Raw genomic sequence first — 10809 nt, 5'->3', positions numbered from 1 at the left:
CGATTTTAAATCTAGACATAGAAAACGTGACATCGGCGATATCTGTGGTTTGCAACATCGATTATCGAATTAAATAAATTTAGTTCGATTCACACTATTGAATACGACCATTTTATGTATATTACACACACTTCCATTAGCAAGATAGTTTTTCACAGGTAATATTGAAGAATCTAATTGTGACAACTCAATAAATCAAGAAATAGAAAGGATGGTATGATGCCAAGAAGGTTCCACTTTATAATGTGAGGGTGAAATAATTAATAAATTACTTAGGTGCATTGTTTGTGGTATCGGCTACATATATGACAAAATCAATGTCACGCCAAGTATATATAAATCTCATTCTCTTCAAATTGTTGCCTTTTCTGACTTCATAAGTTTAGAATTTTTGCCACAAAATTTATAATAAATGTAGTAGTTCCGGAATAGTTCTTTCTTCCCTTTTTTTTCTTGTTTTTTTAGCCGCACGCATGGGCTTGGCAGGCTCGTTCACCGTGGACTCGAACCCGACCCGATTCGGCCTGTCCTGTCTTGAATTGATTTTCTTTTTAAAAACAATAATTTTTATATTATCAAAATCGATAATATTTTTATTAAGTACAATAATCCCTTTTGAAACAATTCCTTTTAATCACAAGCAGTGTCGCTTTTTGATTAGGAAATACCATCACTTTTTAATCGCAAGAAATGTCACATAAATAATAATTTATGTTAGTAAGAAAACGAACTTTTATTTATAAGACTAATCACTTTTATTCATAACACTGATCTCTATTAGTAACTTTTAATCATAAGAAAAATTACTTTGAACAAAGTAACTTCAATCATGTTGTACTAGTTTTTGCTTTTATTTTTGTTATTATTCTAATTTTTATGAATTAAAGTATCATGGTACTTGGATTCGAATCATATGGATGGGTTCGAGTTTGATAGTATGTTGGAACTGAATTTGTTGAGTAAATCGACTGTATTTTAGTTTTTAATACGAGATTTAAAACTCAATTTTCCATAAAAATAAATAAATAAATAAATAAGAACAGCTAATATGTCAATTGGCAAATAGATAATGATTATGTGACATAGGAAAGGGAGAAATGGTAAAAGATGCTCCCACTAAGCAAATGTGATATGCTTGACTGCTTGAAGTTGAAGTGTTGGCAATTAAATTGAAAGTTGGGCCATTATAACATTTGCTACACATCATTATAATAATTATGTTAATTAGCTTCTTGTTTCACACCACTTTCCCATATCACTATCTTGGAAAACAATTGGCTCAACTTTTTAGGATATTATTATCATTTTAAAGTAATCTGACCCTCAAAAAGATTGTACAAATATAATTTGGCAAATACATTTCCAAGACTTCAAATGTATATTTTTATAGGGAGATTGATCAAAGTATAACTATTTTAAATATACAACTTGAGATTATGAATTTAATTTACTATATGGATGTAAAATGCAAACTTTAAATATTATACAAACTCCAAATTATGATTTGGCCTGTTGAAAACTGTCTAACGGATAATAAAATTACATCAACACAAAATGTCAACACAGTGTCAACGGTTGATGCTGTGTTGACATGTTGGCATTTTGTGTAGATGTAATTTTATTATCTGTTAACATTTTTCAACGGTCTAAATCATAGTTTGGAGTTCGTATAATATTTAGAGTTTACATTTTATCACTACTCATTTACTATAAGAGCTATTTAGTTTAATATAATAGTATCTTTATAGCAAACTAAATTTTATTTTAAGTTATGTATTAAGTAATGTTACCCTATATCATATATATGCACTAAAAACATGATTATAATATCCTAATACACACGTTTGGTCAAATTATAAATGAGCACGTTTTATGAGACCGAAATACATTTGTAAATTTTGCAAGAAATGGTCAAATTTGTACAAACAACTAGATATTATTGTGAAGAAATCTATATGTCGATACTATATACTAATTGTGATGGTGGTGGGGCCATGTAGTGATCTAGTTAGTAAAAAAAGCTTGATGTGCTTGGATTTATGATCATAGGGTTTCTATTTGGGGAAAATAATAATATGATTAAAAGTTAACTGCAGACGAGCCTAATAGAAAATAAAACAAGTAATGACTAATATAGAATACTATTGCAAAGATGTGTTTTCCAATGCTAATCACTTCTTAAAAATTCTGTGGTAAATAAATGTGGCTACGCAACTCATATTAGTATTTATCAATGTTTTAAATATATCTTCATATTTCCTTTTCATCTTAATTTGACCTTGAAAATATGCATCTTATTTTTTTTAGGGTATTTACTGCGATTTGTCCAAAAGCTTTCATTGAAAATAATAATTATCGATGTAATATAGGTTGGACCATTCGATGCAATTAGACCAAGAAATAAAGTTTTGGTTCAATTAGTCTAAACATTATCGAGCCAACCAATCATCGCTCGACAAGTCAATAATCATGTCATTATATTAAATCATGTTTCATTGCGGTTGTTTTGTTTTGAATTTGAAAAAAATCATTCGAATTCCTAACCCATTATTTGCAAAACATTTAATTTCATATGCCACTCTTTTCAATGTTTGAATAGTGATTGGCTACACTACACATGATTATTTTGGTGGTACAGTTAATGAAATATTAATTTCTAAAATATTGAAACTCCGGATATATGTATCATCTATATATGTACTCTAAATGTACATGTAATAAGTTTATACATACAAGAATGTGAGAATATGGAATTATTGAATACTCCGTATGTATAAAATTACTATTCATCATTATTGTAAGAACTATGTGAGTAAAAAATTATTATGACAACGGATGCATTTTGAATATCAAAGCAAGTTAATTTATAGTATTTAAGAAAAATTCTATTAAGGATTTGGACTGTATGTAACGAGATATTTCAGAATATGGGTCTTAATTCGACGTCCTTTCAGAATTTGGGATTAAATTCGTTAACCTTTCAGAATATGAGATCGAGATATGCAACTTTTTAGAATAAAGAATTTTTTAACTTTTTCTCTTTTTTATTTTTTTATTATAAAATATATGAATGGACCAAACTATCCACATAATATTTATGTATTGTTCTAAGTTAATCTTTGCAAAATCGTTATTCCTAATTAACCAATCAGAGTTCTCGACCGACATATATAACTGCAAGTGTCACAAAACGCTTTAGTTTAAGTAATTAGAACTATAACTGCCACAAATTTTAAAAATTAAATGCAAGAATGAATGCAAATTGTACGACAAAGTAAGTTAATCAAAATTTAAGTGAAATTATATTAAGTATCTCAATTATATGTAACACACATTAATCGTACAATCACACAACTCTGCATAAACTAATCTCTTATTCATTTTTACCTCCTTATTTTCTGTTTATATCACTATAACAACGAATATAATTATGTCATTGATATGCAAGTTTAAAAATAATCTCTATTCTTTCTTGACCAACCAAAGTAGTCGTCAACAAATATTCGTCATTATTTAAACAATATATACAAAAATTGTGTGAATAATAAAAATATTGTCATAAAAAGGAAAACTGATTATGAATAATGAGAGATAGGGAATACAACTTTAGATATTTATCATTATTACAAGATCTTTGTAAGTAAAAAAAATATTATTATGATAAGACTTTTTATGTAAGTACAAATATATATACCCCATAATTTAAAGTACATCTCACCCTCCTAAAAATCCATGTAATGTGGTTGGGAATGTGATTTGTAATTTTGGATGGTATGTATAAATGTGTACTTCGTATTTATCATAATTCATAAGGTCTCGAACCACTAAATTTATTTTATTTTATTTTTCCTATTGTACGTGGAAAAAGGGGTGGTGGATTCAAACAATTTCACCCATTTAATTTTTTTTTATTTCCTCTAATAAGGAATTGTTGAAAGTAGAAGCTAGTACTTCCTTTATTAATGAAATTTCAAAAACTAATCCATCAATTTTAGAAGCAATTATAGCTACCACTAAAACAAGAAATTATACGTTGAGTAGATTGATGTCATGTACGTGCGTCATATATTCATACAATTTATAAAATCTAATTTCTCTTTTTCTTCCTTGAATTTTTAGATACTTTATAGAACTGCTAATCGCTGGTGCATTAATCTTTAAAAATTTGTTATTCTCAATTAATAATCAAAGTAATCGACTGCCATATGTAACTGCATGTGTAACAAAATCCCTATTAAGCAATTAGAACTAAAACTGCCACACATTTTATAAATTAATTGCAAGAATGAATGCAGATTGTACGACAAAGTACGTTAATTAAAATTTTAGCGAAATTATATTTACTGTCTCAATTAATTGTATGCAACACATACGACTCGCATAGACTAATCTAATCATTTTACCATCTTGTTTTTGGTTATTTTACAATACTACTAATGATGAATAATTGAATATAATTATTTCATTGATACGTAATTAAGTTTTTAAAAAATCTTCATTCTCTCTTGACCATCCAAAGTACCCACCAATATATGTAACTATACGTGTCAAAAAAATAAAAAATACTAGTAAACGTGCTTTGCCAATATTTCTTTGAAAATTAAATACTATAAGAAACTTGATTTTTGCCCGACAAAGTAATTTAATCTAACTTTCTTCAAAATTCTATTTAGTGTCTGATCAGAATATGTTCATTTCACCTTTCTTATTTTCAGTTAATTTACAATATCATTGAAGTCAAATAGTATAATTATATATATAACCCAACCCTATATATATATATATATATATATATATATATATATATATGTATGCTTTAAAAAATCTTTACTCTCATGTACAAGTACGCACATTGTATGTGTTACATAATCCTTATTTCTAAGTAAAATTATGTCACTGATACGTAAAATTTTAATTATTCTTTATTATTTTTTGACATAAAAGAATACTTGGCCATCATAAGTAACTACACGTGTCAAAACGATTTGTTTTCAGTAACCAGATTTGCAATTGACACGCGTCTTACATACATTCATTCGTAAAATATAACAAAATCTAATCATCAATGACGGTAAATTCAAAAACGAATCATCCTTTTAATTTTAAAAATGAAAAAATGTCATACCTTACCATCAAACGCAAATACACGTGCCACCAACAATCCGTTTTCAGTACTCGAACCCTAATCGGCACGCGTCTTACGTTCATTCATAACGTAAAATAAAACAAAATCTAATCATTCATAACGGTAAATTCGAAAACCGTTTCGAGAACTAGAACCGTAATAGACACGCGTCTCACGTACGCTCGTTATTAGTAACGTAAAACAAAACAAAACAAAATCTAATCATTAGTCGCGATAAATTTGAAACCCGATTGTCTTTTGATTTTAAATTGCCAAAATGCTACTCCATGTCATGCCAAAGCACAAATACCAACACAAAAAGTCAAATCTAGACAATTAGGCAGGGAATAACAAGAATGCCCCAATTCTAATATGAGAAGGGCAAAAAAATTTAATGCCCACCTTTTTAAATGGAAAATATATTTGAAATTAAGGAAAAAGTACAAAATAATCCATGTGAAAATGTGATGCATTGCATGAACACATAATCCAGGGACAGGTGGTTGGTGTGACGTTCTTGAAATTCAGAGAAGAAAATACATAAAAGAAAAGATAAAAAGGAAAACAAAGGGTCCTTTTTTTATATTAGTATCAATTACTATCAATTTTCCCATTTATTCGTTTTCACACACATACATTACTTAGAAATTTCCTCATAATTCTTGGAACAAGAGTTGAAAATAGGCTAATCTGACAAGAAAAAGGAGACATTTTGGTGAGCCACCCCCCACCATGACCCCCCTATTATTTTAATTTTCTTCCCTTTTTTCATGGGAGCATTTTCTTTTGTTCCTTTTTTCACCCCACAAAAGAATAAAATTACTGTGGGCATGGAGGCCTATTTGATTGACTTTTTTTGAGGGTGTGATTGTGGTCGTGGGAATTGAATGAGATTTGTTCTTTTCCATCTGGTTTGCATTGAAACAATCTGTCTTTCTCTTATTTTAGAGAGAGAGGAGAAGAGTTTGAAGCTTTGAATGTGGCCTTTATGTGTTATTGCTGAGGTGTTTTGAGTAAAATAAAGATTACTGTCCTCATAAATCACCCCCACCCTTTTCCTTAATTTTTTTCATATACCTCAACATCCACCAATTTTATTTCCATCATCTCTCTTTTCTTCTCTCTCACCCCATTTTGAAGACTCTGTTTTTCTCTCTCTCTAAATTTTTCCTTGAAGGTTTTTGGGCTTCACATCTCTGTTTGAAGCTTTGTTTCCTCTCAGAAGGGGGAAAACAGAGGTGGGTGTGGAGGAGTTTCTGATTGTGTGAATTTACATGTGTTTTTCCTTTAAAGATTTGATTTTTATCTGATTCTTGGTTTCTATTTTCAGGTCTTGACTTTAGATCTATCGCTGTGTTTGCTGCTCTTTGGGCTGGTAAATTTTCTCAGATTCTTACATATCTGTGTTTGATTGCTCCCTTTTTTTGGTTCTGTTTTGGAACTCGATGTTTTCTTGTTTTTTATACCCTTTTTGGATTATCAGCTATCATTTGTTACCTCATCTTTGATTATGTTTTGAAACTTTTGTTTTTGTTTATTTGTGTTTTGGAGAAACTATTTAGTTGGGTTTAAGCCTTGAGAATTCTGTTATGTTTTTTGTATGATGTTTTTTTTGTTGGTGATATGAGGTTTTCAATTTTGGCAAAAAAAGTTAATGTTTGGTGGAATAGAAGAATACATCATTTTTCTTGAATATATGCTAAAAAAGTGATCTCTATCTTCCTGCAAAATGTTGTAGTGATGATGTCTTTGAATTTAAGTTTCTCCCAAAATGTATATGATTTTTCTTGTGTTTCATTTTGTTCATAAATGTGCTTTTGAAAACTGATGAATATTATATGATTGCAGATTTCCTGAAGAACAGCATTGTTGTTTTTTGTACCATTCATTTGTTGTGTTGATAATTATTTGACTTTAAGCCGCCCTGATGCAAGGGCCGAGTAGCTCCGTGAGTACTTTACCCGAGAATATAGGTTTCGATCATGGCTCTGGGTCGGGTGACGCCACCATAGAGTCCCAAATGCCGTGGACTAGTATGCAGACAACCGCGCAGAGCAGGCTACCGGATTACAGAATGGCGTCAAGTGACGCCAATAGTCAGTATTTGCAGCATGTGAGACGTGAGGGGCCAAATGTGGAGTGGAGCGTTGGCGAAGCTAGCTCCAGTTCATCACAGCGCCTTGGTGATCAGAGTGAGAGGAAAATGGAGCATGCTTGGACCCTTGCCCCGAGATCTAACCTCGCCTTAGAAGAGAGGCAGTATGAACAATCTGATATTCTTTCGTTGGAAAACGTCAATGTGAATTCACATGGCAGTCAGAGCACACACGGGGCATTTGGTATGCGTGCGTCTAGCTCCAATGCCCTTCCTCAGGATCTTAATATGATTGTTGATTCGGAGGATGATGACTGTCAGGTAGTCGAGCGTCCCAGCTCCTACATATCTATGGGACCGTCCAACGGTCAATTGCAAGCTCCAGGCACTTCCTCTGGTTCGTTTTCCATGCCTTCCGGACGTGGTGGCTATATGATGGATGGGAGGGAGGACAGGCCGGGTTGCTCCATGGATGGGCGGCGTATGTCGTATAAGCGAAAAGCACTTGAGATGCAAACAGGACAGTCTTCGGGAGTAGGCAGCTCGAATTGTTTTCAACATGATGAAAGAAGCCAATGGCATTCCATGACGGCCGCTCATGCTGCTGCTGTCAGCAACGCTAATATACCGATTTCAATTGACAATGATGTTGTTAATAATGGTTCAGAGCCAGCAAATCCGAGGCTCAGGCTTGGTGTCGGAGCAGCTGGCTCTGTGACTCCTTTCTCTCTTACTTCTTCGGGGAATGCAGAAAGCTCCCGGAGAAATCTCCGTTTGCGAATCAATGGTTTATACCAACAACAACAACAAGATACTTTACCTAGCAACCCGCTTTCAACCGAGACTGATGTTGGAAATGTAGACGCTGCATCTTCTCGGTACTCTTCTAGATTACTCCGCAACCATTTATTTGATATGAGCCCGGCTACCGCAGTGGAAAGTGCAACCCTTAACAGCCAGCCAACCCTGCATCTTCCTCCTGTACGCCGGCATCATCAATCTAGGTGGAGCGGTGCATCAAGCTCGAGAAGTAGCAGGTCGTCTATTGCTGCTGCTGGTGCTGTTTCCGAAGACAGGATGCAATTTGGAGAATCTTCGTCAAGACATATTCCAAGAAGCATTTCTGAGCATCCTATGTTCATTCCAGCCAGTGAGATGGGAAGTTCGTCTCAGAATCCTACAAACTGGAACTTTCCGGGTGCGAACAACAGTATGGCTGCAAATGCTGCTTCTAGTTCTCGAGCAGGGACCAGCACCGGGCTCAACGCTGCTCCACCTAGTTGGTCCCATCGGGGCCATCCCCAATATCCTCGGAGGTTATCAGAGATTGTACGGAGATCTCTATTGTTAAATGCAGGTGCCGAGGCTGCAGGTCAGAGCCGCAATCATGCTGCAAGATCGGGTTCTCCTGCACTGCCTCAGGAGATGGTACTTCCATCGGTGTCTGATGGTCATGGCCATCGTGTGCTGAACTCGAGATCAGCATATCTGGACAGGTACGTTGATGGTGCTTTTGGGGTACCATATTCGCTGAGGACTTTGGCTGCTGCAAGTGAAGGACGAGGCAATATAATGTCCGAGGTATTCCACATCCTTCTTTCATTTGCACTCGAGCTATTAGCTCCTATCTCAACTGATGTTGTATGCCTTTTGGTTACATCTTTTCATGTTGCAACTTAGGGCTCACGAATATTTTGTAATAACTTGCACTGGAATCGTTCGTTGCTTATCAACCGTCCATGCTTATCTACTCTGTTTCAGTTCTTACACTTATAACTCTATGAATGATGCAAATCATGCCTTCATTTGATGCTCCCGTGTTAAAAAATATGTCATTTTATTGCTTAGGAATTAGGAGTAGGCATGGTATCAAGAAGCCAGTATGTTTAGTAACGGAAATGAACCATTGTTGTTTGTATGGGTAGAAACAAGCTCTACAAGTTGAAAATTCGAGCCAAATTTCTTTATAGGACTTGCCTTTCACTTGAGATAGTGTACATGAGTTTTTGGTTCCGTAAGGATCAAAGTGAAAAAAACTTGACTAGTGAGTAGTGACGGTGATAGTAATAACCACGTTTAAAGTTGTATGATGATCAATATCACGTCTGGTTTTTTCTATCTCACAATGTTCTCTATGCTCTAAGCTTAGAGCACTCGTATTGGTAAAAAAACGTTGCTGGATTATACACATTCTCAGTGTCTTTACTGGATTTACTTCTTCCCGGATAACTGCTAATTCTCATCTGATATGAAATTATTTGTCTGGTTTGTATAACTTGTATCTGATTCAATGTTTTGTTTCAGCAGATTCGCCAAGTCCTGGACCTCATGCGGAGAGGCGAGGGCCTGAGACTAGAGGTCTGTATTCTTCTCCTTTTCGGTTCTTTAAATACCATGAATCTTGTGCTGTAGACGGAAATGCATTTGTTGTGAAGTGGTCGTTGTTTGGATAAAGTACATATATCGTTAAACTAATTATCTTGTATTTCTTGTGTGGTAGGATGTGATGATCCTCGATCACTCGGTCCTTTTTGGGATGGCTGACATCCATGATCGACACCGGGATATGCGACTGGATGTTGATAACATGTCGTACGAGGTGAGAACGCAGCACCGTCTCTATTTCCTCAACACATCAATCAATGCTTTTACAAAATGATTTTTCCAACTCTTTTTATTTCCAGGAACTATTGGCCCTTGAGGAGCGCATCGGAAACGTGTGCACCGGTCTAAGTGAAGAAACCGTTACGAGCCGTCTGAAGCGAAGGAAACACGTTGCCAGCAATGCCAAAAATACGGCTGAGACAGAGCCTTGCAGTATATGCCGGGTAAGGCCACATTCTTCGACACGGTCTCGTCTCAAATTCGTTTCAGTTACTAATCTCGTTGCTTTCACACGATGCAGGAGGAGTACAACAAGGGTGAAACTCTCGGAGCATTGGAATGTGGCCACGATTTCCATGCCGACTGCATCAAGCAATGGCTGATGCAGAAGAACCTTTGCCCCATCTGTAAAACGACGGGGCTGACTACCTGAGAGGCGGTCTGGCTCGTCGTTCTAGCAGGTATGCGGAGAGTTGTGTTAGCGACGTGAGTCCTGAAAGGCATCGTTGCTCTCGACGCGATAAGAAGCTCGTCGTTGTCTTCCCTTCGCCTTCCGGCCTCCCTAAAAATTATCTTTGCTCATCTGTGGAAGATACAGTGATTCAACTTTATATTTTTGAATATTCAACTATTTACACAAGATTGCACAAGATTTTTGAATATTCAACTATTTACATTCATCTACCCTTGTTACATTTGACAATAGATTTATGATATTTTTATTGGTTTATATTTTGGTTTGTTTGATGGTTTCTTGAAGCTATTGAGAAGCATGACTTGCATAAGCATATGAATATAATATGCCCATTTTTCTTGGTGTTTCATGTTATTTTTCAGTGAGAAAAGTTCTTGCCAAGTGGGCTGGGCTGGCCCAGTGAGGCCCGTCTCTACACAGTCTCATGTTTGAAGTGGGCCGGTCTGTGAGCTTTTTTATATATTTAAGCCCAGCCCAATGAAAACCCATTTGGAAAATTGTGCATACTGA

The 10809-nt window shown here is 34.7% G+C and overlaps 1 protein-coding gene across 2 annotated transcripts; it reads left to right on the top strand.

The window, feature by feature from the left end:
• The first annotated feature begins 5950 nt into the window (after positions 1 to 5950).
• Positions 5951 to 10554, top strand: LOC121762103 (probable E3 ubiquitin-protein ligase RHG1A). Of its 2 annotated transcripts, none has more exons than XM_042157873.1 (7): positions 5951 to 6363; positions 6456 to 6500; positions 6974 to 8801; positions 9528 to 9578; positions 9721 to 9819; positions 9905 to 10048; positions 10126 to 10554. In XM_042157873.1, exons 3-7 carry the CDS (start codon positions 7053 to 7055, stop codon positions 10255 to 10257), a joined length of 2175 nt encoding a protein of 724 aa, XP_042013807.1. In that variant the 5' UTR covers positions 5951 to 6363; positions 6456 to 6500; positions 6974 to 7052; the 3' UTR covers positions 10258 to 10554. The 2 variants fall into 2 exon arrangements, with proteins under 2 accessions (XP_042013807.1, XP_042013806.1); XM_042157872.1 differs by having other exon boundaries at positions 5952 to 6363; positions 9525 to 9578.
• Positions 10555 to 10809: the final 255 nt, after the last annotated feature.

This window comes from Salvia splendens, chromosome 13, assembly GCF_004379255.2.
Source record: "Salvia splendens isolate huo1 chromosome 13, SspV2, whole genome shotgun sequence".
NCBI classification, from domain to species: domain Eukaryota; kingdom Viridiplantae; phylum Streptophyta; class Magnoliopsida; order Lamiales; family Lamiaceae; genus Salvia; species Salvia splendens.
This window is presented reverse-complemented; position numbering and strand designations above follow the sequence as displayed.

Bases quoted from the DNA above. Each gene is read 5' to 3' on its own strand.
- LOC121762103 (XM_042157872.1), top strand. From the start codon at position 7,053: ATGCAAGGGCCGAGTAGCTCCGTGAGTACTTTACCCGAGAATATAGGT. The intron at 8,802-9,524 runs GTATTCCACATC...GTTTTGTTTCAG, and splicing joins GAGGCAATATAATGTCCGAG to CAGATTCGCCAAGTCCTGGA. The intron at 9,820-9,904 runs GTGAGAACGCAG...TTTTATTTCCAG, and splicing joins TTGATAACATGTCGTACGAG to GAACTATTGGCCCTTGAGGA.